This window comes from Protopterus annectens, chromosome 2.part2 (assembly GCF_019279795.1).
Source record: "Protopterus annectens isolate FY-2018-M chromosome 2.part2, PAN1.0, whole genome shotgun sequence".
NCBI classification, from domain to species: Eukaryota; Metazoa; Chordata; order Ceratodontiformes; family Protopteridae; genus Protopterus; species Protopterus annectens.
The window spans coordinates 569,208,599-569,235,749 of NC_056730.1; the positions used below are offsets into that span (position 1 = coordinate 569,208,599).

The window sequence follows — 27,151 nt, forward strand, 5'->3', positions numbered from 1 at the left end:
CTGGACAGGCCACGGTGATTTGCAAGGGACGGCTTGCACCTGTCACCCCTGGGCTTCCGGATTTCAGATGATGCTCTTGCCACGCCCATTGTGCCATTTTTATGCAAGATTCAGATTCTACACCTACCACCCTAGAACACAGTAAAGGAAAGACACTAAGGGTAATGCTGCTCAATGCCCAAGGTCTCAACCTCAAGCTGCACACACTCTATGCCCTTCTCAGTATGTAGCACATTGATGTCTGTGCTGTGCCTGAAACCTGGTTCACAGCTTCTGACAGCACCCCGGCACTATCGGGTGTTACCTCATATCATGCATTCCGCACCAGCATCCCGACAACACCAAGAAGGATGGTGGGTGTCCATATTCATCAAGGACACCCTCACCTCATGGTTGGTGGCAACACACGATGCATCAGAGACCATCCAGGTGCCAGTGACCGTAGGCAAGACTGCTCTGCAGTTTGTAGCATGTTACATGCCACCCGCCAAACTCAGGTACCTCACACAGCTATCCTGCAAACACTGAAGGGGATAAATGTATCTCAAAACACCATCCTACTGGGTGATTCCAACTATCCACATATAGACTGGGATCACTAATCATGCCACAACACTCTAACACAAAGGTTCCAAGAGTTCATACACTGAAATGCCATGGAACAACTGGTCCCAATCCCTCAAGTGGAGGCAACATACTAGAACACATCATCACGAACATGGGGTCACACTGTTCAACACCAGACATATACCCATCATTGGTGAGATCAGATCATGGACTATTCTCAGTGGGAGTCCACATCCCACCCACACCCCAGATGGGAAATGAAACGGTGAAGACCTTCTCAAATGCCGACTTCACATTTCTGAGGACTGGTGTGGTCTCTTTCAAGGCCCCCAGGCCAGCAGACACCATTACCCAAGCCACTGTATCACTTAGAAATGCCTTCTACCAGCACCTCCAGGACTGCATGGTTCAGGCAATCCCAAATAATAATGACTCTTTGTACCACAGGCAAGCATCCAGTCTGGTGGACCCTAGCCATAAACAAGCTGTACAACACAAGGAAGGAGCTACTACAAGATAGAGCGTAATCCGTAGGGGGGAAGACACCCTGCTCATTGTGAGTAAAACACTGGGTTCCCCCATACAATCATCCGAGGCATGTTTTGAGAGTAAACCCACTCAGGACTCCAGGGACAATCATGAGGCCTTTTTTACCTATGTTTGAAACCTGGGAGGAAACTCCCAGATATGCTCAGACTTAGTTCAGAATAATGTTGATATCACTGCACCTACAGACATTGGCAACATACTGACTGACAGGTTCAGTGCAGATTTCTCCCCTCCCCAACTGGGGGTATGTACACCAGAGGATTGTAGCCCCCAAACATCTCCACTGCTGGGGTGGGAACTGCTCAATCCAAGGCAGAAAACACTTTATCCATGGGACCAGATGGTGTCCCCAGTTGTGTGCTCCATGAACTCAATGAGTAATTACACCCGCAGTTAGGGCAGCTGTTTAATCTTAGCCTCACCTCAGGATATGTTCCCAAGGAGTGGCATACAGCAATGGTGGACCCACTTCACAAAGGAGGTGCCTCCACCAACCCCAGAAACTACCATCCCATCAGCTTGACAAGCCTGTTCTGCTAAGCTATGGAGAGGATCATAATGGGAATTCTAAATGAAGACATAGGGGACTTGCAGACATTGGATCCAATCCAGTTTGGCTTTGTCAAGGGCAGATCATGCCTTTTAAACTTGGTTGACTTTTTCAAAACACTCACCCAGGCCATTGACGGGCAAGGCAGTCCACACAGCCTACCTTGACCTGGCAAAGGCTTTCACACAATACCCCACTCAGGTATCATTGAAAACATCACCAGCTTAATTGTGAACCCATACATCACAGCATGGGTTGCAAACTGGCTAAGTGACGGAACACACAGGGTCAAAGTTGCTGGTGCCAGTTCACACTCCAGAGCTGTCACAAGTGGTGTCCCACAGGGCTCAGTCCTGGGCCCACATTTGTTCAGTATCTACTTTTCAGAAGTACGAGCAAACACAGGAGGATTATGGCTGACAAAGTTTGAAGATGACTGCAAACTGGGAAGCATAGCTGGAAACCCATCTGACACAGACATCCTTCAGAAGGGTCTCATAGACACAGATAACTGGTGCCACGGCCATGGCCTTACATTAAACACTAAACAATGCATAGCCATACCCTTCAGGAAGAACAAGGTTACCACTACTTCCCATCTAGGTGGCAATCCTCTAAGCACAACGTAGGTTATCAGGGACCTGGGCACCCAGGTTGACAGTGACCTCTGCCTTGACACTCACATTGCCAGCGTAGTTTGGTAGGCCTTCTACATTGGGCACCTCATCATGCAGTGATTCACATCTAGATCAAGGGAGGTCATCGCCCCTGTACTCATCACACCAATGATTGCATACACTGCCCCATTCAGATTGGATGGGCCCACAAATTCCTCGACAGGAGGTGAAAGGGTCTCAAACATATTTCTTATGCTGCCCGACTGAAGGAATTCCAGCTGTATTCAGTCACTTACTGACTGCTCAGAGGTGATCTGTGCCTGACATACAAGGCTATGTCCAACCCAGACTTTATGAACATGCTTCACCTCAAGACCTCTACATCCATCAGAACTACAAGGGCAGGAGACCTAAACCTCAACACAGATATTAATAGGATGTGCTGGAGGGACAGATTCATCACCCAGAGAGTCCATATGCTGTGGAACAACATCCTGGTACATGTGGGGCTGAGCACCTCACTGGCTTTGTTCAAGTGAGATCTTGACCAATGGATGGGAGATTGCAGGTATACCCCAGGGATAACCTCAGTATCACTGCTTGACAGAGGCACAGCAAAATAATGGGCATATTATCCATCAACTTGCAGGTGGCAGACGCCACAAAACTCTGGCCTAGGCTTATTAATGCCCTAGGGCAGATAGCCTAGTATGAACCTATGGACATAGGCCTGGGGCAGTTCCTGCTATTAGGACAGTGGTCTGCAGCAGGCTATATAGTAGTAGTCGGTTTTAGCCATTGTTTTTGACCATGGCTATTCCATGTTGCTTCTTGTTGTGGTACAAACATGGGTGTGTGGTTATCCATGCTATTTATTGCTAGACACCCTCATTTTGTATCTTGTTCCATGTTTTTGCACATGTACATCACTGTATGACGTGCAGCTGTTTCCACAGGGTCATATGCGTGGATATGGATGTTAGTTGGGGTCCTCAGGTGTGCATATTGTACATGATATTACATTACTTAACACATGGCATTCATGCCTCAGGTGGTGCTGCAGGGCCACCTCTGTCGGATACACATACTACACTCCCTGTACATTTGGAAGCAGGTTGTGTCATGTTAGGCATCCCTGTTACTGTATGAGTGAGTCAGAGCGGTATCAGTCCCAGTGTTCCTACTGACCAAGCTATGTGCTATGCGTTGCCTCTTTGCCAAGGCCAGGGCATACTGGGCACGCCTCCTTCTGCCTACTGGGACAAGGTCAGGTTGTTCCTCCTCCGAGTCAACCCCTGCCTGTGGTGGCCTTGGCAATGGTGGGGGGATGTTTGGCCCAGCCCTGTGCTGGTCCTGCTGCAGTTGTTTCCGCAGGATCATATTATGTAGCATAGCACATATCATGATCATTTGGGTACATGTAGTTGGTGTGTACTGCAAAGCTCCACCAGATGTGTCCAGACACCGGAACCGTGACTTGAGCAGCCCAAACACACGCCTATGATATTACGTGTTTGTGCGAGTGCCTCATTATGGCGCTCCTGTTTAGGTGTGATTACATATCTGATTGGTGACATCAGCAACGGCCCAAGTACATAACCTGCATCCCCACTAGGTGTCCGTGGGGGCACTCCGCATTGGCAAATGACTGGGACAGCCGCCCAAGATGCCAGATGTGGGAATCGTGGTAGCTCCCAGGGCAGCCAGCACACACATTCATTATTATGCCCTGGGCATCACACACGACCTGGCAGTTGATGGAGGGGTATCCCTTGCGGTTAATGTAGACTCTACCCCGCCACCGGCTGGTGCTTTGATGCGTATGTGCGGCAGTCTATTGCACCCAGCACCTCAGGGTATCCCGCTATTTGCTGGAAGAGACGATATTGCTGGCCACAACCTCACGGTCATTAGGGACATATATATGATCACTGACATGTGGTGACATGGCATCCAGGAACTGGTGCAGTACCCTGGAGGCTGATGCCTGTGATATCCCCATCATATCACCAGTTGGTCTCTGGAAGGTACCTGTTGCTAGTATTCTTAGGCCAACACATACCTTGGTTTCCACTGGGATGGGTTCCCCTCTGTTGGTTCTGTGTGTGAGGTGTGGCCTGCACAGCTCAACAATCTGCTGCAGGAGCTCTCTGTCCACTCTATAGTGCTCTACTATCTCCAGCTCATGTAACCCATGGTAGGTGACCCTGGGCCTGTATACTCTTCTCCTTCTCCTCACTCTGGGTTGTCTGTCAGCATCTGCATTGTCACCACCCTCAGCAATTTGCCTATGCCTGATTATAATAGCCATGGCAGCCCCTAGCATTTCTGCTCTGAGTTCAGCTTTATTTCAGTTTTCAATTCTGATAGCTTAGTTTCTGGCAGTATCTCTTGTGAGAAACAGCCTTCACTGCTCTTTGTTGTGTTTTAAGTGCTGGGCTGGGCTTCTAGTCTGCCTGTGTAATTGCCTGCTTGTAATTGTTTCCACCAATTAACTCCAGCAGTATTCCCTGGCAGTTTCCCTGTATTTTGGTTGTTTCCTGTTTCCTCTCTGTTTCCTGAGGGGAGCAATGTGCACACCAGCTTAAACACGCCACAGTCACTTAAACGCTAGACACATCCCTACACAGTGTTACACGCCGCACACATCCTTACACGGTGTTAGCTAGGCTGATTCATGCTAAAACGCTACAAGACACTGCCTTACACACGTGCACGCTCACAAGAAACCGTTGTAAACAGTTTGCAACACGCCCCACATGTTGAACCTGCCTTACACACGCGCACACGCTGCATACACGTATATCAAGAAACTTTGAGTGTAGGGATAGCGATACCCTCAATTTCTTGACTTTCCTAGTGTTCTGTTGGGACACACCTCCCTCCCTGATGTCTGTCTGTCATCTGTTACCTTACATTGCCCTCCAATCTGGTACATTTCTTTCTATCCTTCCTCCGTGATGTCACCTACCTCTTACTCTGTTCCTCCCTTCTCTAACTCTTACACTACTCAGAAAGTGCTCATTACCTATGTGGCAGTGTGATTCAGTATTGTAACCCTCATTTACATAGGATTGCCTAGTAATGCTTAGTTACATATCTTACACGGAGCTTCCCCCCCTTGACAACCACTAAACGGAGGCCATATTGTTTTTAGTCTGCAAGTCCCTCCATTGACATTCCATGTAATACATAAATCCCACAATTGTGGGCTTATAAGCTTCGGTTTTCAGTTTTAGGTAGCGCACCCGCTTATGGGGTGCGCTGCAGTTAAACACAAAATCCCGTGAAAAAAAAAAGTTAAATAACTTATTTTTGCAACACTTTTTCATGCCAATGGCCACATATTTGGCCATTGGCATGCTTAATGACACATATGCACCCTTTATTTGGAGCTGACATAGTCTGTTTTGATTTTGCAGAAATGTACTCAGTTGTCAGCTGAGTACATTTCGTAGTTAACACGTCCGTTACACGGACTGGTTTCTGCTTCGTGGATCGCTCAAATACCTCATTTGCATATCTTGGAGCTGCAAATGAGGTATTGAGCATTTCCACGCCCAGTCCGTGTAAGAGACGTGTTAGCTGTCTCTTACACGGAGGTTTGGGCTGTACCTGAATCGGGAGGCTTACATGGAGGCTTACACTACTCTTGAACTCCGTGTAAGCCTTCCTGAATCTGGCCCTGTGTCTTGTAATAGGAGCGTTACTGTAGTATACACCAGCTTGCCCATATGCATGTGCACCCTCTGTCCTTCTCAGTGCTTGGACTGTCAGTTGCATCATTTGAACTTAAATAATCTCAAAAGAATATATAAAGAATGTGAAAATTACAATTTTAGTCAGAAATACAATTTTATTTTGGTTATCCCCCCAAAAAAAATAGGTCCCCATGTATCCCGCCAGTGATTCATCATTATACTCCTGTATTCCTTGATGTGCTCCTTCTTGAAAGAATGCAGTAGGAACTTGAACCTTGACACTTCAGTTGTGTGTGTTTTGTGCACTCTTTCTGTAATTCCGCTTGTGTACAGTGTTTAGTTTAGGCAGTTAAGATCTCTTAGCTGAAGGAGGACTATCTTTTTTTCTTGAAGGTGGCTTTAATAACCCATGTTCTTAATAAGACATATATGGACACTTTCTGTTTAGCTTTCAGCTCATTTCTAACCCGTATTTTTTTTTTGTTTTGTTTTGTTTACCAAAGTCACTGATAGAATGATTGTGACACAGTATGTGGGACTTCACCATCCATGACCAACTTGGTCTTTTGCATTCTGGCTGTAGAGATAACAACTTGTTTAGATGAGGAATGAATTCCTGCTAATAAGATTTTGCAGATGACATTTTTTATTGTATTCTTCATCTGTCCTTACCATTTCACATGGACTGTGTTCTCACATTTATGAAGAAGATGTCAACTCTGCATGTCCTTTGAGCTCGGAATGTCATGTGCTACGTGTCTAACAAGTGTCTTACCATATGCAAGACTTTATATCCAGGAAATGGCATACTGATGTTCAGCATGTAAGCACTACTGTAGTACCCATAGCTATATGGGTTGTTTCTTGCTAGCGGTATAACAGACAGACAGATTACAAGCTTAGGCCTTTTTCCACATGCCCAGACTATTAAACAGCTTGAGCAGAGCTGAAGAAAGAGTGGTTTGAGTGCCAAGCCCTTTAGAGCTTACTTGCCACTGAAGAACACTTCTCTTGTGGGCTTTCAATGATCAGTGAATAAGAATCAAAAAACGAGTCCAGAGTGCAGTCAAGTGCAGCAAAAAATGTACAAAGGTAGAAGTATAACCTGCAAGTAGACTTACAGAGCAGAAACTTTAATAAAACAACAAAAAAAGCAAAGGTAAGCGCTTTCACGACTCACAGGTCGCTTCTTCAGACAGTTGTACTTGCTAAAAACATTCATTTAAATAGTAGCTTACCATCACAGCTTAAAATCATTGACCAATTAGCTAAGCTAATAATTTAATAAGATACTAAAAAGGGGGGGGGAAATCTCAGAAACTTTTATAAAGGACATCTTAAAAACAAATGATATGTTAAAAACAAAAACTGATTATAAAAGAAAACATATTGTTCAACCCAGGATGTTTTTCTGCATTTAACAAGAGGATCCACCTTTGCTCGGCAGCCTCTGATTGATTCTCTATATCACCCCCACTATTGGAACAAATGAGAACTTGTAAAATTAAAAACTTAAAACTGTGTCGAGTCAGTATTCATAACATGTACTGCCAATGCATTTGTTTCCTTTGTGTGTGTGTGTGTGTGTGTGTGTGTGTGTGTGTGTGTGTGTGTGTGTGCTTGGTCTAAAAACGGTTGTTTTTTTATGTTTATTTTCAGGGCATGGCTGAACAGAATAAGCCTGTCTTCAGAAAGTGCACAGAGTGTGGCCATAAGTTATCCTCAGCGAATGGCCACACTCTTTGCGTGGTATGTTTAGGGGTCGCACATCCATCGACCAATTGCTCTGTTTGCATGGGTTTTAACCAGTGGGCCTTGAAAGATCGCAAGGCCAAGCTGGTGATGAAGGGACTGTTGCCTGCTTCTGGGGGGGCTGTCCCGGCTACTACTGCTGCAGTCATGGCGGTGACTGCTTCTGCTTCTTCAGCTTCCTCCTCCTCCCAGGCCGGAACTCATCCTCCTGTTCAGAGGCCTGTTAAAGGGGATTTGCCGAGAAAGGAGAATGACAGGGCTAGGAAGAGGTCCCCGGACTGGTCTGGTCCATAGGGTCCTCAGGCCTAGTACTCCTTGGCTCTGGTCACCGAGGTTCTCACAGGAGCCAGAGGAGGCTAGACCTCCTTCTAGGGTGTCGGTGCACCGACCTTCTAGGTCAGCGTCAGTGGCTTCTTCGTCATGCTCCATCAGAAGCTTGAGTGAAGCGGAGATGGACAAAATGATGAGAAGATTTATTCGCACCCAGATCCAAATGGGAGTTTTGCCAGCCCCCTCTCCCTCTGAAGGGGGGAGCTCGCTCTCTTTTTTTCACTCCAATAACTCTGCTTCGACCCCCGGTATCGGAGTTTTCGGATCCGAGGAGTCTCTGAGTCGGGGAACCGGTGCTGATGGCACCTTGTACCTTGACAATGGCCATTGCCCTGAGCATGTCAGATCCGACAAGTTCAGACCTGAGCAACTCTCGGAGCTGTGGTCTGGGTGTCGGATCTGAAGCAGAATTTCTATCGGCTCCGGCTGTGTCAGGTCATTGCCCCCCCTTTGGCATCTTGGCACCTGCGGGCTCGGCTCCGATTCCCCCATTGGGTCAGGGGAGGGCAGCTTCCTTACTGGTGGCCCAGGAGGCTCGTTCTCCTTCTGCATTTGATGTGGTGGAAAGGGTGCTCTCGAGTGGGTCGAGACCCCTGACTATTTCCTTGGATTCCACCATGGCTCCTTCAGCTCTGGATGCAACTTCGGCCATTTTGTCCACTCAGGGGCAGCCTTTGCCCAATGTGCCCCAGACAGTTCCCTTTGCAGAACAACAGACGGTTTGTGAGTCCACTTCAAACAGTCACACCGAAGAGGCTCTTCGCAAATGGATGTGTAAAAGGAGGCACTTGGACTCCTCCCCAGAGTCCCTCACTGAGGACACTGACTTGGAGGAGGGGGAAGGCTCCCCCAGATCATACCCCAATACTGTCTGCTTTGGAGACATTATGGAAATCCTGTGCCAATGGGGAGGGTGGTCCACCCCCAAGCCTACCTTGGATGAGTCAGTGTTTCTGGAGGCCATTGGCATGGGCCCATCTACTTCTTGGGTGTCCCCACCCATGGATCCATTGGTGGACCTTATCACCTCCTGGGCATGGAAGGAACCGGACACCGTGGAGCCAATTCCAAAGCGTCCAGACAAGATCCTAAGTCCCGCCTCGGATAGACCTAGTTGGAACAAAGGGTCCCCTGTAGACGCTATGGTGGTAGCAGTAGCCACCAAGAAAGAACTAGCCCAAGAAAGTTCTACAGTCCATCCTCCCGACCGTGAGTCTAGGATGATGGATTGCCTAGGGAAACAGGTGTATGCCTCAGCTACCTTTTCCATAAGGAGGCTGAATTACTTGGCACACGTTACCTGACTACAGCGAGACCTTGTCAGAGAGATAGCTGAGTCATCCCTTGAGTCTGTGTCACCAGAAGATAAGCGCACATTCTCCGCATGGATGGCCACTCTGAAAGCGGTATCCAATGCATCCATGCATCTCCTCTCTCATGCCACCGAAGGAGCGGCAAGGGCGGCTGGGTCGGGCATTGCCATGAGGCATCACGCTTGGCTCAGGCTATTTCAGTTCATGGAGCCCTTTAAGGCGTCATTTGCAACTGCCCCTTATGATGGTTCTTCGTTGTTCGGGAAGATCATTCGTGAGACATTGGTCCAGAGTGAAAAGGACGGGATGTCACTATCTGCCATCGGGATCTGCTTCTCTAACCCTCAAACTCCTTCTGCAAGAATCAGTGAGGGCAAAAGATGTGGTTCCGGAAGTCTCAGTATTCCCAGGATGCTCAGGACTCATTTTCTCCCAGGGGCAGAGGGGTTTTGATAGACACAGGCCCAGAGGCAAAGGGGGTCCAAGGAACGTGGGGTCTCGAGAACCGCTCTCGGACAGGCCCACACAGCAACCCTGAGGGCTGCCCGACTGCTCTATTCTGGAGGTAATTTGGGGTCATCTTTTGTTGCACCTAATGGCATGGGAGTCCGTATCAGCAAACCGTTGAGTGCTTCGCATCATATCCAGAGGCTATTCTATCCCCTTTTTTGAATTCCCACTTACATCAAAATTCCTTTCAGATGTACCACCCATGCAAAGGGAGGTAGCAGGGCTCGAGATAGACAAGCTGCTAAAGAAACGAGTCATCCAGCCCGTCCTCCATGACCAGTCTGGATCGGGCTTCTACTCCAGGTTGTTTTTGGTGCCAAATAAGACGGGGGACCTAAGACCTATTCTGGATCTTTCCATCCTCAACCTGTCAGTTGCCAAAGAGAAGTTTCAGATGGTCACGCTACAATCCATCCTGCCTTATCTGCAGGAGAAAGACTGGATGTGCTCGATAGATCTCCAGGATGCGTACTACCATATGAAGATTCACAGACACTCCAGGATATTCCTCCACTTTCGGCTAGGAGCCAGTCATTATCAGTTTCGAGCCCTACCCTCTTCAGTCTCACCACAGCCCCCAGGGTGTTCACCATGGTCATGGCAGTTGTAACAGCTGACCTGAGGCTTTAAGGGATACAGGTCTTCCCGTACCTAGATGATTGGCTCCTTGTTGCTCCCACCAACCATCTACTTTGTCAAACCAGAAACTACATTTTGAAGCTGTTAGGCCACCTGGGAATCACTATCAACACAACAAAATCCTCTCTGATCCCAGTCCAGGTTCTAGAATACATTGGAGCAAGGATAGATACTCTACAAATGAAGGTTTTTCTAACTCTGGAGAGAATTCGGAGCTTACGACTTCATGCATCCCTGGTTATTCAGTCACACATTCCATCAGCAGAGACGGTCCTTTGAACTTTGGGTTCAATGGCAGCCACTATTACTCTTCTTTTTCCCTGTGCTTGTCTTCATATACGGGTTCTACATTGGACATTAGTAGTCCAGTGGTCATGGCTAGATCTGCCATTGACGCATCCTATATGCATCATCAGGGATGGCAGGGAGTCTCTCCTCTGGTGGATACACTCCTCGGATTTGGTCAAGGGATGTCCGTTCATTGCAACCCCTCCCCAAGCTACAGTGACCACGGATGCCTCCCAACTAGGGTGGGGGGGGCATTGCTCGGGAAGGACAGTCCAAGGCACGTGGTCCCTGCATGAAACCAAGTTGCATATCAGTGTTTTAGAGATGAGGGTGGTCCTTTTGGCGTTGCAGGCCCTTCATGCCTTTCTCCCTCTGGGAACAATTGCAATACAGTCAGACAATATGTCAGTAGTCTGGTACATCAACAAGCAGGGAGGAACCAGATCTTATCCCCTCTGTCGTGAGGCCATGAGAGTGTAAAAATGGGCGATCTCCACCAGCTGGTTTCTGGTAGCAACGCACATTCCGGGACGGTCCAACATACTGGTGGACAAACTGAGCAGGACTATTCTGATATCTTACAGTGGTCTCTGAATCCTTCAGTGGTGGAACAGATCTTCCTTGAGTGGGGTTGGCCTTGCTGCGATCTCTTCGCATCTCCTTCCAACGAGAAATGCAGCTAATTATTTGCTCTGAACTCCCCCCGCAGGGGGAGTCCCCCAGAGATGCTCTAGTTCATGTTTGGCTTCCCAGTCTTCTCTATGCTTACTCCCCATTACCTCTTATTTCGAAATTCCTCCAGAAGGCTCACATGCTGGGGAGCAAATTGATCCTCATTGCCCCGTTCTGGCTCGCCAAGTATGGTTGCCCTTCCCCTGGTCTCATCTTCTAGCTCCTTCATGGATCTTAGAGCCAATTCCGGATCTCATCTCTCACCCCTCAGAGGTTACACATCCAAATCTGGTCAGTCTAAAGCTTACTGCTTGGGTGCTCCAGTTCCTATGATAGCTAGGACTCTCAGTTTATCTTCTCCGGTTAAGACTATTCTGGTGGCAGCTCACAAGTAGTCTACCAGGAAGCTTTACCACAGTAAATGGAAGCATTTTTCCATCTGGGCTTCTCAATGAGATCTGGATATTTCATGGCTCCTGTCCCAGCGGTGATGGATTTCTTGGCATATATATTTCATCAGAGTGCTAGCTATTCTACGGTGACAGTTCAATTGGCTGCCATTTCCAATTTTCATATTGGGGAGAACAGGGTTTCTTTAGCATCCTCTAAACTTTGTTAATCCTTCCTTAAGGGTACCTTTCTTTTAAGACCCCTGGTGATGGATCCTACCCCTCCTTGGGATCTGACTTTGGTTTTGCAGGCTGCGTCAGTAGACCTAAAATTTATATCTTGGAAAACGGCCTTCTTAGTAGCCATCACCTCGGCTAGGAGGGTTTCAGAACTCCAAGCGTTTTGTATCAAAGCTCCATATATGGTCTTCCATAAGGACAGGGTGTCACATCGTACCAATCCATCCTTTCTCCCCAAGGTGGCTTCTGAGACTAATATCAACCAGACGATTAATTTACATGTCTTCTTCCCAAATTTTCAGAAAAGGGGTGAATATAAATTGCACTTGTTAGACGTTCCTAGACACCAAACTAAGACCTTTCGCAAGTCCAACCGGTTATTTGTGTCTTACTCTAAACCCTTTCTGGGCAAACCAATCTCCAAGGTAATTTTGGCTTGATGAATCTCTGTTTGTATCCCTCAGGTATACAAAAACAAGGGTATTTCACCTCCGGGTCAAGTAAAAGTACATTCTACCAGATCTATGGCTACCTCGACAGCTTTTTGGTCCAGGGTATCTCTGGATGATATTTGTTGCAGCTACTTGGTCCTCATCGCATACCTTCATTTCTCACTATAAACTGGACATGATATCCAGAGGGAGAGCATCCTTTGGCTCTGAGGTGCTCCGGAATATCCATCCATGAGGGCCACCCAGGTATTTAGTAGCTGGGGACTCTGTCCCACAGGTTGAAGAGCAAATGAAGTAAACTACTTCAGATAAAGAAGTTATGTACTCACCGTAATGTTCCATCTGAGTAGTTCTACTTCATTTGTCTTCAGCCGTCCCTCCCTCCTTCCCCCTGACCTTATGTTTTATTACTCTGGTAGATAGGGGAGAATGCCTCTGCGGCTCTCCTGTTCTTACTGTTAGGTTTATATATAAACTGTTGTGATAAGGTCTTATTGGGTTGGGCTTAGGTGGATAGTGCAGCAAACTTGATCTGAGGGAAGGAAGGAGATGGAGGGGTATTATGGGTAAGGGGAGGAGCTTGGAGCTTGGATCAGATGCTGGTGAAACTGCCGTCTTGGATCCGATACGGATCCGTAACCCACAGGTTGAAGACAAATGAAGTAGAACTACTCAGATGGAACGTTATGGTGAATACATAACTTCTTTTTATGCTTCTTTTGAGAATATGAGGGACATTGTGGCTTTTTTCCCTCATTTAAGAAAAAAATTATCTTGGCGTAATTTTATTGCTTAGGTGTCTCAAGTGATTAAACAGACTTTGAAGTGCGCTTATCATCTGAGGCAGCTTTCCAGAGCTGTTGCTACTGGAATTATGAGAAGTTTTGCATACACAAAACCTTCCCGAGGATGTAAAAAGCTGACATTTTTGAATTCTTAGATAGAGATTTTGTGTTTTGACAGTCTACTGCAGAGATCCTTAAAAATTGTGATGAAAGGGGAGTTGGTTCAGGAGGTTTCTCTGATTTTTCGGCCTTCGTTCTCCAAATTTGCCAAGGGTTTTACAATTACGTCTGCACCCTTCTATAAAAAGCAAAGTAAGCAAACACAGTAAGCTTTTAGTAAGCAGACTTAAAAAGTAATGAATGGTAAGTGGGCTCCAAAAAGAAAGGAGTATCTCCCTCCAGAAACAAGAACAGTTTAACAAGTCTGAACGACTAGCTGCAGAATGCCCCACACCCTCCATCCTGGTAAATCTCTAATTCTCACCCAAAATATGACTGACCATTCCTCTCTTTGGAAACAGTCTCAGACAAATAGGTTGTGAGAGTGATTCATCAGGGATACAGATGGCAGTGGGATTCTGTACCTCCTTTCCAGGATATTCCTTCACATTTGATAGATTACACTTCTTTTTTTCATTCCTGTCATTCAACATCTGCTAACTCAGAGGGTGATAAGAGGCTGTCCCTCTTTTTCAGAATCTGAGAAAGTTTTTATTTAAAAATGTTTCTTGTACCAAAGAAAGAACCTTTTTGGAGACTAGTCTTAGATCTTTCCTTTCTGGAATGTTTTGAAAATTTCAAAATATTATTCCTTCATGGCCTGCTGCCTCTCATTCCCCACATAAGTTTTGTAGTTAGCCCAGATTTAAAGGATGCTTATTATCACATTCCTACAGCACTGTGTCTGGATCACATTTTCAGTTATTTCCTCTTGGGTTATCCACTGTTCCAAGGGTAAAGTGTGTAGCATCAGTGATAGCCTATTGCAGGCTGCAAGCTGTTCATAGTTTTACTTATTTAGATGACTTGCTTATCTTTGCAGAGTATTTTTCAAAGTGTTAGGAATCTCTCAGATCAGAGATCTCCTTCACAAAGTGAGGTTTAGAACATTCCAAGGTTTTGGTTGACTTTTTCCCACAAGATTGTTTATCTGGAATGTCTGCTAGGTACATTAGTTCAAAGAGCATTTGTCCATAGGAAAAATTAGATCTACATATCATTCTTCTGAGCCAGAAGTCCCCATCAAGGGAATTTTGTATGCTATTAGAATGTGTGGTATCCATGATTCCTTTAGCCAGAGTCCACATGTAGAAAATTCAGTGGTACTTAAATCTTTATGGTCCCAATGTCTACATCCCCTTGACATTTCAGATTCCTGTTTTGGGATTTGTGAAAAAGCAACTTAATTTTTAGAGAGACTAGTTTTATCTGAACCCTAGTCTTCCATTTTCCCATCAAGCTCCAACTCAGTCGATAAAAAAAGACACCTCAAACTTTGCTTGGGAAGCAGTGTTTGTAGAACACAGCGTGTGTTGTAACTTTAAGAAGCATTTCAAAGTTGAGGGCACGTGCATGTAAATAGAGAGCACGTGCAGGGAACAGTGCCATTTTGAACAGCCAGAGTGTTAACGTGTGAGTGCGGTATTCAGTCCGTTTATAACTTTACTTAAGTTTAAGTTACTAAGCCTCAATCCTGATGTGTTTGTATATAATAAAGCTGCTTGAACCAAACCCACAACTGTTTGTCTGTTTTATCCTGACTGGACAAGCGACAGTGTTTATGGTAGTTAAAGTGCAGAGTCTTTGGACAAAAAAGTTAGACCAAAACACATACATGTAAAAGACAGGCTGCCAGTAATAAATGCCCTGGTCTCTCTCAGTCATCTGTGGTTCCCAGTACCAATACAAATGCTTATATACAACACAACAATAATGTCATACATAAACAAATGGGGGAACCAGATCTTACCCTTTGTGCAGACTAGCTATGGTATCCTGTGGTATAGCTTTTCAGCACAGTCTCACTATACAGGCATATTACATTCCTTCAAAGCAAAATTTTGTGGCAGACAAACTGAACAGGACCAAGACAGACCCTTGCAAATGGAAATTGAATCATGGGATCTTCCAGGATTTGACCAGCTCTGAGGAACACCTTAGGTAGATATATTTGCCTCCATTCACAACAGTCAACTGGCAAAGTTCTGCTTCTGGATTCCATGTCAGAAGGCCTGGAAGACAGATACATTCTCATTTCCTTGGACAGGAATGCTTTTCCACCACTTTCTCTGATATCCAGAATCATTCTGAAGGTTCATTAGGACTCCAGAGATCATTGTGGTAACTCCATTTTGACCAAGGCAGCATTGGTTCTCCGTTTTTGTTGAAGTGGCCAAGGGCAAGTGCCATAAGCATCCTCACAGACTACCTAACCACACAAGACAGGAGTTATTTGATACATTCCAGCTTGAAACAACTTTAACTGCCTGGATGAAGAAAGTTTTAGTAGCTGTTGTGCACCTTTTTTTCAGAGAACGTGCAGCAGGTGTTAAGGCAAGAGAACCTTCAACAAGGAAAACATATAATTACAAATGGAAAAGATTTTCTAGTTGGTGCTAAGAGAAGAAGAAGGACCCTTTTAAGGTTAGTATTTTTCTGGTTCTGTAATATCTGAGTTACTTTTTTTCTGGCCATTCTTACTGTTCTATTACAGTACACTTATTGGCCATTTTCAGCGTGCCTGCACATGGTTCCTTGTCTTTCATTGCATTCCCATGTTAAAATGTATTTGAAAGGGGTGTTAAATACCATGCCTCATAGACAACTAGTGACTTCTACATGGGATCTTAACTTTGTTTTGGAAGAATTGCTTCATTTGAACTAGCGCATCATACTGATTTGAGGTTTTTAACATGAAATTTTTTTCTGATTCCTCTGACTTCTCTAAAAAGAGTATCTGAGTTGCAAGCTCTTATGGTGGGTCAGCCTTATTTAATTTTACACAGATATAAGGTTTTCTTAAGAAGTGATCCTTCCTTTATGCCTAAAGTAGTATCTGAGTTTACTTTGAACCAAGATATCCATCTCACTGTCTTCTTTCCAGAACCTAAAACTGAAGAAGTAAAGATTCTGTGTTTGATGTTCATAAACGACTCAGGTTTTTATCTTGACAGAACTAAAATCTTCAGAAATTCTAATCAGTTACTTATTTCTGATGAAGGTAAGAAAAAGGGGCAATCAGTGTCAAAGCAGACTATTTCCAAATGGTTGTCTTATGCTATTACCTTTTGTTATACCCACCACCACAAGGCAATTCCTGTTAAGGTTCACCCTTTCAGGGCATTGGCTTCATCGGTGGCATTTTGAAAAGGATTGCATTCTAGAAATATTCTTGAAGCAGCAACTTGGACCTCTGTGTACACATCTACAAAGCACTGGAAACTAGATCCTTTCTGCAGGTCTAGAGCACACTTTGCTAGTACCCTTCTCCAGGGGCTCCTGGATCCTCATTCTACCTCCTCCTAGTCAGTGCAGGCTATGGTTGTCTAGCCATATATCTAAGGCTATTGCAGAAGTGAACATAGCACACAAAGTGCATCAATTGATGAACATATTACAGTTGTGTAAGTTAACTTACCATAACAGTTAATGTTTGAATGATCATTGCTGCAGTAGCCACTCCCTCCCCCATTCCTTTGATATGTTTTTGTTGTCAGGGTGAGAGCTTTTATTTTTAGTTTTCTAGCATTGACCCTTTGAGAACATTAGCGTCCCTCTCTCTCAATTGGCATGAAAGCTGTGAAGGGCTTGGCACCCACACCACTCTATTTCTTCAACTCTGTTTGAACTGAGTAATGGTTTGGGTGTGTGGAAGGTGCGCTGAAACTTTGGAAACCATCCAGCTCTTATATCCTATATGGTATATAACCAATATAGCCAAGACTACTGCAGCAGTGATCATTCAAACATCTGCTGTTATGGTGCGTTTACTTACACAACTGTACTTTGTTGGTTCTAAATGGCTACTGGGCAGTCCAAAGGAGCTAATGATTTGTAAGTTATATCAAGTAAGAAAAAAATATAAACTAAATCTTATAAACATCATAGAAATCAATCATTTTTGAGGGAGATCAAAGCCCACCACAATCCCCATGTTAGTGGCTTTTCCACCATTACCCTAGATTTAATAATAATGAACTCATATGAGGTAGCAACATCTTGGGGAAGGACGTTTTTGTGACTGCACTGACTTTCTTCAATCTTTTCTTTAGACCAAGTATGTATTTTTTGTTCATTTGTACTTTATCCCAGAAACAGGTCAGCATAACTGTATGACAGGCAACATTGAGTTGTTTTAGCTTGCACCGTTGGGCTGTCCTTGCCAAGGGATAGAAAGTCCAGACATTGTCCTGCCTCTGGCTTGATAATAAAATATCAGATATTTGATGTGGTTAGGTTACCTTTTCATTATGTAAGGGATACCACTAGGACTAAATACCTTATGTGTGTAAAAGAATATCCTGCAGTAGTTCATGCTTTAGTGTTCTCATGTTTTGATTAATGCAGTGCCTTTTGTTCAGGGTTACTGGAGCTGAGTTCCAGCACCTAAAGCTGCTTCACAACATTATTGCTGGTTTTGTCAGTGCTGTGGTTACCTTACCCCAGTTTTGCACAAATTGTCCCAGTTACCTGGATGCTCTGCTGGAAAATCAAAATACAGAGACCTCCCTAGTTTGACATGTAAGGGTATAACATACTGTTGGATCTCCTGCACACCATTTCCCTGCCTGTTCCCCAAATATGAGACATTAAGGTATTATTAGCAGTCTGAGTGATGTTAAAGTGTATGACTATGAAGTTTTTTGCTTGACGCTGCCTTCTTCTTCTTTTTCTTCTTTCGGCTTCTCCCGGTTAGGGGTCGCCACAGTGGAACTCCGGTCTGCTAATAATTGGCAGTAGATTGCTTGACGCTGCCTACAGTCTGAAATTCTTTGCATCATTGGTTTTCATTTTTGGTCTGCAGTTAACTTGTGGCCCACCAAACAGTCTGAATGTTCCAGTTTGTGACAGTATCAGCTGAAATATAACATATTTGACATCATAAGGTCATTAAACGAAGGCTTAGTGCAGAAGCGTTACACTGTTATAGTGTTACTAATATAACATCAGAATGTTAAAAGTACTTAGCAAGCAATATGGACTTGTTGAAAAAGCTTTACAAAAGTGTAACTTGTAAATTGTACTTAACGATTTGGAGGGTATGTCTGCTTGGAAGCAAAATAGCCTAGCAATGCTGGGAATTGTCAGTCATCCAGAGTACACTGTGCTCCTCACATCTGTTTTCTGTATTTATATTTAAATGCCACCACTGCACAAAGAGATTTCTTGCATAAATAAGCAGAAATAAATGGCATTAGTTCCTTCAGAGCCCAATCTGACATATCTAGGTACATTGCAAAGACACACAGCTAGAAATCAGTGAAGAATGTCTGCACAATTTTAAAATTCAAAGCACCATCAGCAGAAGTTTAGAAAATGTGATGTGTGATATTTTAACATGATGCTTATAGAAGGGTAGTTCTGATTCAGCTAATGCTGGGAAGTGCAGAATTAGGTTTAGTGACACTGAATGGAGTTCACTGTACCATTAAAATAAAAATGTAATTTTCATTCAGATGGACCACAGAGACTCCAAGCATTCAAAACTGCCTTCAGAAACTTTACCGAAACAGGCATTTTTGACATCACTTTCACATTACCATTGATAGTAAAGGCAATGGCTATCCGTGCATTGGTAGTTTTAGTTAACCTTCATATGTTAGCCAATCCTGGTTGCAATTTTATTTCAGGAAGACATCAGAATTTCATGCCATATTGTGGTGTGACAAAAATCTGAATTTGTTTTCCAAGTTCAGAAACTGCAACAGTCAACATTTGTGTAGGGGCATATTTGTATGTCGTACAAAGCAACCAAAACCACTGCAACTTAAGTTTATGGTCATGAGAATCATTTTCAGAACTAACCTCAGTGTAGTTGCCATTTCTTTTGGAGACCATAGCTTTTCTCAGAACATTATACCATATCCACTTTATCTAGAAGACTTTTTTCTCTTATTAGCATCCTTGCGTCTTCTACCTCAGTCTTGGGCCATTGAAGGTAATTCACCACAAACTCTTGTCAGTGAATGTTGCACTTCATGATGGAGGAATGCAGTCAAGAAAAAGGCCAAGTTCACTCATTTTTATCTAGTTTGCTGAAAAAAGAAATCCTTATACAAAGAAGCCTGGTATGTAATACCAAACGTTCATAAGCAACTGTTCTTTTTTAACTAATGTATGTTACTTCATTCATCTGAAGCGTGAAAAAGCCCATCGTTTTTGCTTAGGGCACTGGTCTAGTAGGCGTGCTATTCAGCTATTTATTGATTTATTTTTTTAAAGTAAAGAAAGTGGCATTTCTGTACTTAAAAAAATGAATAAATAAATGCACAGCACACAGTGCCCCTTTTTGAAGATACAGCAGCTTCAGCACTTTAGAGAGGAAGTGTTGCAGACTTGGCCATTAACTTTGTTGGCTTTCTGCACCATCCAGCCCATGATCTACCTAGACAATGAGTTGGGTAAGTCATGATGGGATGAAGCAAGAAGTCAACAAATTGGAAAGTGTAGGGAATACCTGCAGTGCAAAGAGAACATTGTTCTGTCAGTGACAGCGAGGCAAGTTTTTTTAAATACCGTCACTGGGAGGCAACCAGATATTTTGGAAAACTGACTAGCCACATCTCTCAGCTGTCCCAGGTTTTGCAGAACATTCCTGATTTCTTCTCATTTGCTTTTTAAATACATATTGATGCAAAACCTGTTCTGTTAATTAAGTGAATTAGCATAACATGTAAGAATGCTGGCATGTCTGTGAGGAACTATAACTTAGTTTCACTTTGCTCATTATTTTGACTTTCTAAGAGTACTGTGATCTGTGGTAGGTAACCTGGAATTCTTTAATGTGTGACTACAGTTTCAGTGGAACAAAGCTGAAATGCAATACACAACCATAATTTGTTATTAACCTCAAAAACCTAAAGTGCACATAGCACATGTAGCTATAATTGCTGGGTGGGCATGGGAGCTATCTCTAGAAAGTATCTGACCATGTAACTGTAAGTGTCAATTTTTGTAGGACTAGTATGCATTGGCAGGATTAATGTAATTTGCTTGAAGCAGCTTTGAATATTTCAATGTGTGACTTGTTTACGTGGAACAAAGTTAAAATACAATGACATGCATTTTTTATCAGAGTTGTCTGAAGTGCACACCAGTGTAGTTATAACTGATGGGTGAGCATTGAAGCTGTCTGTTGAAAGTAACTGACTCTGTTTGCTAAGTATAAGCAGTCACTATCTGGCTTTGCAGAAGTAGTGTGGATTTGGATTTGGATGTGGTAAGACAGACTACTTAACTGAAAATCTGAGATACACCCAAGGGGGCTATCTGTGGTGGAAAATGCATATGTCCACTGTTGTATGCTCATTATTCTGGATTTGCAGGAGTAATGTGATTTATGTCATTTTTAACATGTGGAAACTGTGTGGAGCAAAGGTGAAATACATTACATGGCCAACTGCACTCAGAAGTGCTTATAACTGTTTGGTGGGGTTATGGGGTTATCAGTTGCTTATTTTAAACAGTCCAACAGTCCTCTTTCAAAAAAAAAACAAAAAAAACAAATTAAGTCTAAAACTCATCACAGAATAGCCAGGCTTTCAGAGCGTCTCGGGGCCTGGCAGCCCTCACACACCACAGCTGTATAAATGGATTTTGACACAGGCTTAGTAGTGGCCTCTTCCCTGAACTCCACCTAGTTTAAAACTAGCCCTGCTCAGAGGAGTGCAGAGAAGGTCAATGTGTGGGGTTGGGGACAATGTCATTATTTGTTTAATTCTCCTCCCAAACTTCAGATGTCTGCTTACGTTGCTGTAGCTTGTGTTGGTCTTCGGACAGTGTGATCATTATTTCTTTAACTTTCCTTACAAACGTCATAGGTTTGCATAAGGGGTCACTATAGGTCAAAAAGGAGCAGACTGCTGTGTAGGAGTAAGTTATTGTGCTCGTATTTGTTTTCACTTGCCTCACAATCAAACATCACATGCATACACTGGTAGCTGCCTTTTGGGGGAGTGTAAGGGGACACGTTGTGTGTAGATGTCTGACAGCAACATGTTGAAATATGTCATGGTGTATCTGTTTTTTTCAGTTTCATCCCATTTTGCCACCAGAGAGGTATACCAACCATAACTGACATTTGGGGGATAGAGGTGAAGAGGCTTTGTATATGTGTAGCCCCCCACATTATGCCAATAGTTTTTACTAAAGATATATATATATATATATATATATATATATATATATCAATGCATTTCTAATGGATATACCTTCTTATAATAGTGAATACATTAAAATTATGTGGGGGCTACGCCCACCACAACCCCCCATTACACCCCCCCCTTATTTAATATTCTCACTCCAGGGTTGCACTGCAGTGGGGCAGGGGCTATATTCCATTTTCGACCAAATGAACTTCGACCAAGTGAGCTTTCAGTGAAGTGCAATGCCTGGTATCATTTTCGACTAAGTGTAATTCGACCAAATGTATGGAATATATATATATATATATATATATATATATATATATATATATATATATATATATATGTGTGTGTGTGTGTGTGTGTGTGTGTGAGAGAGAGATAGTAGCATCTTGAAGTGTATGACTGTGGCCATTTGTGCCTTTACTTTCATCTCAGTTTAACACCAGAGGAACAAACATGGATGGTGCAGAGGGTGAATATTGTGTTTTTTTTTTTTTTTTTTAATAGGTGGGGGGGGGGGGGTTGGGAGGCTGGTTCTCTTCCAATGTAGGATTTATGTAATGTAGCTTTGCAAGTATTTTTTTTTAGCTTATAGTGAACTGCTGTTTTGTCATCTTTTGAGCATTAAGCCTTAGATACTATTTATTTATTCCTTGAGATAAAAAATGCTACTAAACTTTTCTTTTTCTTCATTGTTTTTGTTGAAACCATCATTGAATGAAAATGTTGAAAAATGCACCTCAGAGTATCTATAACTTCATGGCTTCAGACGGTCTAGCAGCCCCCAGACCCCCTGCTTAATTCTTTTATTTCCTTCATTATTATTACAGTGTTGTCGTTCTTTTTTCGGCTTTTCCCGGTTAGGGGTCGCCACAGTGAAACTCCGGTCCGCTAATGATTGGCAGTAGACATCGTAGTCATTGTTATTTAGGGCATATTGAAAGGACACAGTAAAAAGCAAAGTTGAAGAGTAAGACTGAACTTCTTTCCTTAATCAGGAATTTTAATCAGGCCATCATTGGATGCGCAGGTTGTTTTAAAAAAACTCAAAAATGCACCTCAGAGTACTGTCTTGCTTAGTTAGGATGTGTTGAATGAGTGAATGAATACAAAAAAACAAAAAAAAAGAACAGTAATACAAACCGTGAGAAAAAGAAGGAAAAGTAATCTGGATGGGGAGACCACCAGGTAATGTGCATGGGGGAGCAATGGCCAGCGGAGGATGGGGGCCATGGAGCTCTTGGAATAGGGCACCATGTTGCCTAAGGATTGTGATCAGCTAAAGGGGGTCTTCAGTATGTTGCATTTTGAGAACTCTTGCTCTGCACTTAAGGAAACTGTCATTTGGTGAAAGCCTTAAAACACAGCAGTTAAAACCCGTCGTATTTATGGTCATTGTTGTTTGTAAAAAAGTATCTAATTCTATGTTAATGCTGGCAAACTGGATGCAGTATGGTAAAGTTAGCATATATTCTTATTTGTTTGCAAAAGTTGCAGACTTTAGTTATTGTTTTTGGTGTTTTAATGTTGTTTTGTTGTAAGTCACCTTATGCTGCTCTCAAGCAAAATCTTGAACTACTGAGGCATTTTATGCCCTTGTTCTTCTTTCATGTGATTGATACATATATATATATATATATATATATATATATATATAAAGCCAACAGTGTTATCTGTGAAACAAGCTTAAGCAGTTGGACTGATTTCCTTGTTAGCTTTTGCTAACATTATCTTTTTTTTTTTTTTTTTTTTTTTTATATATTTCAGAGTATTAGAATAATGGAAACAATTCTACAAGAAAAATGGGGCCATCCATTTTCGTAAAGAAGATCTTCAGCCATTCTGGAAGAAAATGGCTACTAGATATTGATTGAAAAGGCTACTTTTATGTCTGAAATGTAGGTGGCAACACAAGAAGGGGATTACGTAACCTACAAAAAATATGGCACTTTTTGTTTTCAGAGTTCAAAATGGCCACTTCTTTTCTAGTCATGTTGAAATGAGAGTGTATCCATCTTGCCACCTAAGTACAGATTCAAGTTTTAATTTCATCATGTGAGCTGAAAATTTTGTATTCAAATGTATCTAATTTATCAGAGCTGTATGCAAATCAGCTTAAAGTAGCACAGCATAGCAGTTCTCCAGCTACACTTTTTATCCATACCTACCAAGGTAGACCATAAATACACTGAAATAACAAGAGTTTTTTTTTAAACATTTAGCTGATGTACTATAAAATCCCAGTATTACTCTTTTCTCTGAAAAGGAGTAGGTCCTTGGACTACTTGTTTAATCTCTGACCTGCGTCCGCTAAATGTCGCTAAATGTGCTAATATTCTTTCAGATGATAACTGATGTTTGGTCTGAGGATATTACCAAAGGCTCTGTGATGCAGTAGAAATTACTTCACATTGCAAGCACTGAAAGTGAACCACAATTATCGGCTACATTGGTATAAAGGAATTTGTACAATAGTATTGAATAGAAAGAAAACTTTTACAGGAAGACAGTCCCTCATTACTCCCACGCCCCCTTAATTAAGGTTACTGACTTCTCTGTTGCACATTCATGGACTAACTGCAAAAACCTTGAAATTAGTAACGTTTTCCCACACCAAGTATGTGGCTATGGGCAGCAAAGTCCATCTACAACTTCAGTTCAAACTCTTGGCAATATTGAACCAAACAAAACCAGATATAGTCCACAAGATTGCCTCACAATAATCCCTTCAATCTCCCAAATTAGACTGCAAATAAAATGTACATACATACATACAAATATTTCAAACATGGACATTAATGCCCTTCTAGCCTGGCAGTATACTAAAATACTTGTTGCCATAACAAATGTCCAGGCTGTTCTTATAAATATCTAAACTAGTACTTGCTTTAATGTAATTTGATAGTCTGTTCCATGCAGCAGCTACTTTGTCAGAGAACCAATTAATACACTTCTCATTCCTATAGAATCTTCTACATAGGCTGTCTGATGATTCTCTAGTACATGTTCTTCGTGTTTCACTGTTGTAGTCATCACACTTGGGTTATCTGCCTGCAGGTAGCCCTCAGTGGGCCCAAATGCTAGAGACTTAGTATTTCTGCGTCAGTTGCTGTCACTCTAGGACTGACGTCAGGTCGTCAGGGGTATAAAAACAGGCAGCCGACACCATTACACCAATCTTTCTTGTCAAGGAGCCCAAAGCAGAAGCAGTTTGCAGGAGTGGCGATCAGCTGCTACCTGAGTTTTCATTTCCAAACTGAATCATCCTGAAGTCTTCTAAAGCTAAGTACCATTGGGGATCCTTTTTTCTTGCTCTAACCGATGTCAGAAAAAGTTAATTGTCCCGCCTGTGGAAAGCAAATAGCACACCGAGATTTCCATTCTTACTTCATCACCTGTTTAGGCCCAGACCATGACGTTCCTCCCTGTCGGTTTTGTGCTTTGTTCAATGCCCGAACTATTCATTGTCGGGCCCTTATTATCGCCAAATGCTTTCGCTCTCGATCTCCATATTCCGGAATGGCTTTGGTAAGCCATCTGACTACCGATCTTCCAAAAAAAGTAAGGATAAAGACAGAGACAGACCATACAGGTCCAAAACTGCCAACTATGCTTCCGTTAAGCTAGTCGCCAGTTTGCCGGTGCTCAGTGAGGTGCTTTCGCAGCCCCTGATGCCCACTTCGATGGATTCGCAGGCTGCTACCGAGACCCTTTCAGAGTCCGTTATGTCGCAAGAGTCTTCTTTGACTATGGAACCTGTGGATGTCTCTACCTTGGACGGGTCCAGAGCTGCTGAGCAGGCACTGGCTTCTGAGGAAGTTCTTCGCATTACCAGTACTCGACACAAACCGACGACTTCTTTAGCGTCTTCAATTTTGTCTAAAACTACCGAGTTTCTAAGACCAAGAGTACGAGCTATGCCTAAAAAAACGATGACCCAGTCTCAAGCACCTTCTTCCTTGCCACAATCTCAAATGCTTAAAATGGCAGAAGACCTGATCATGCTGATTAGGGGAAGCCAGCCTTCCCCTGCTGAGAGAAAAAGGGACTTGTCCCCAGCAGCTTTAACTGACCAAGAGTCCGACGACTCTGATGTTTCTGAATATGAAAACATGACTTTATCTGCTTATGAGGATTCAGATGCAGAGGAACCCATTCCCTCTGCTTCCCCTCCAGAGGATTTTTCTTTTGGTGAAACCCTTCATACTTTGAGAGCATTTCCACTGGGAATGCCAGGATTATCCTCAGTCCAAAAAGAGACGCAGAGGATTTTTAGATTTACCAAAACATAGACCCTTAACTATCCCTCCTGTTCTGGATGTTGTGGATAATGTCTTTATGGAATCCAGTCTAACTCCTGATACTTTAGCCCTTGCTCCAAGGAAACCAGACAGGTACTACAGAGTTCCTGACTATCACAAATTTCTTTTCAAAAATCCTAGTGCTGACCCAGAGGTCATTTCCCAAGGGCCTAAAGGTATAAAGGCAACTACAGCTAAGAATCCCACCCCCCTCAGACAGGGATTTCTGAGCTTTAGAGAGATGGGGTAAAAAGTATACATTTCAACAGCTCTAGCCATTAGTGCATTGAATTGCCAGTGTCACATGCTGAAATACCAGCAACATATTATGGAACTTATTAAGCAAAAATTATCTACCTGTACAGACTGTGCAGAAAGTAAAGAATTACAGGAGCTTATGCATTCTGCAAGCCAAGTCAGCAAGCATACCTTGCAATGTAGGTTTAACGCCCTAGAAGCATCTTGCAGGGCAGCAGTCACTGGTTCTGTACTGAGAAGGCATGCTTTGCTTTAGGAACAGACCTTGCCAGACCATGTCAAATCAAAATTACTAGATGCCCCTTTGAATAAAGACAGTTTGTTTTGCACCAAAGCAGAAGAGGTTCTAAAAAAGATGGAAGAAAAAGCTAAGTCTATGCAGACAGTCAAAGATTTTTTGTAGGTGCAGCCTCCAAGATTCAGTAGGCATTGCCCCTCTCCAGCCCCATCAAAGCCATCTCAAACTAGACCTAAGGGAAACAGACCCCCCTCCCAGATTACAGTCTTGGGGTATGCAGAGATCTAAGCAATGGAGTACCTCCACTTCTAAAACAGGGAGTGCTAAGCCACCTCCTTACGGAAAGAATTCACAATGACTTGTCAACCCCACTCCTCACCTCTGCCCAATTGATTGTGCTCCTAGGAGGAAAACTTGCCCACCATGCAAAAAAACTGGACCTCCATCATCAAAGACTGATGGGTCCTCAACATTGTATCCCAAGGATACATATTTTACTTCCACACACCACCAACCCTGAAAGGGTTCCCAGACCTTCCTCCAAACCAGTGGACAGAGGCACAAAACCAAGTTCAATCCCTGCTGTCCATAAGGGCAATTCAACTTGTTCTTGTAGAACAGATAGGTCAAGGAT

General features: G+C 43.3%; 1 protein-coding gene across 1 annotated transcript in view; it reads left to right on the plus strand.

The window, feature by feature from the left end:
* The window catches only part of PRELID2 (PRELI domain containing 2), a 1,431,605-nt gene extending 1,406,978 nt beyond the window's left edge, over window positions 1-24,627 (plus strand). The window contains exon 6 of the mRNA XM_044064028.1: window positions 23,488-24,627. Within this exon, the coding sequence (XP_043919963.1) occupies window positions 23,488-23,544 (57 nt within the window). The 3' untranslated portion in view covers window positions 23,545-24,627. The remainder of the gene's footprint in view (window positions 1-23,487) is intronic.
* Window positions 24,628-27,151: the final 2,524 nt, after the last annotated feature.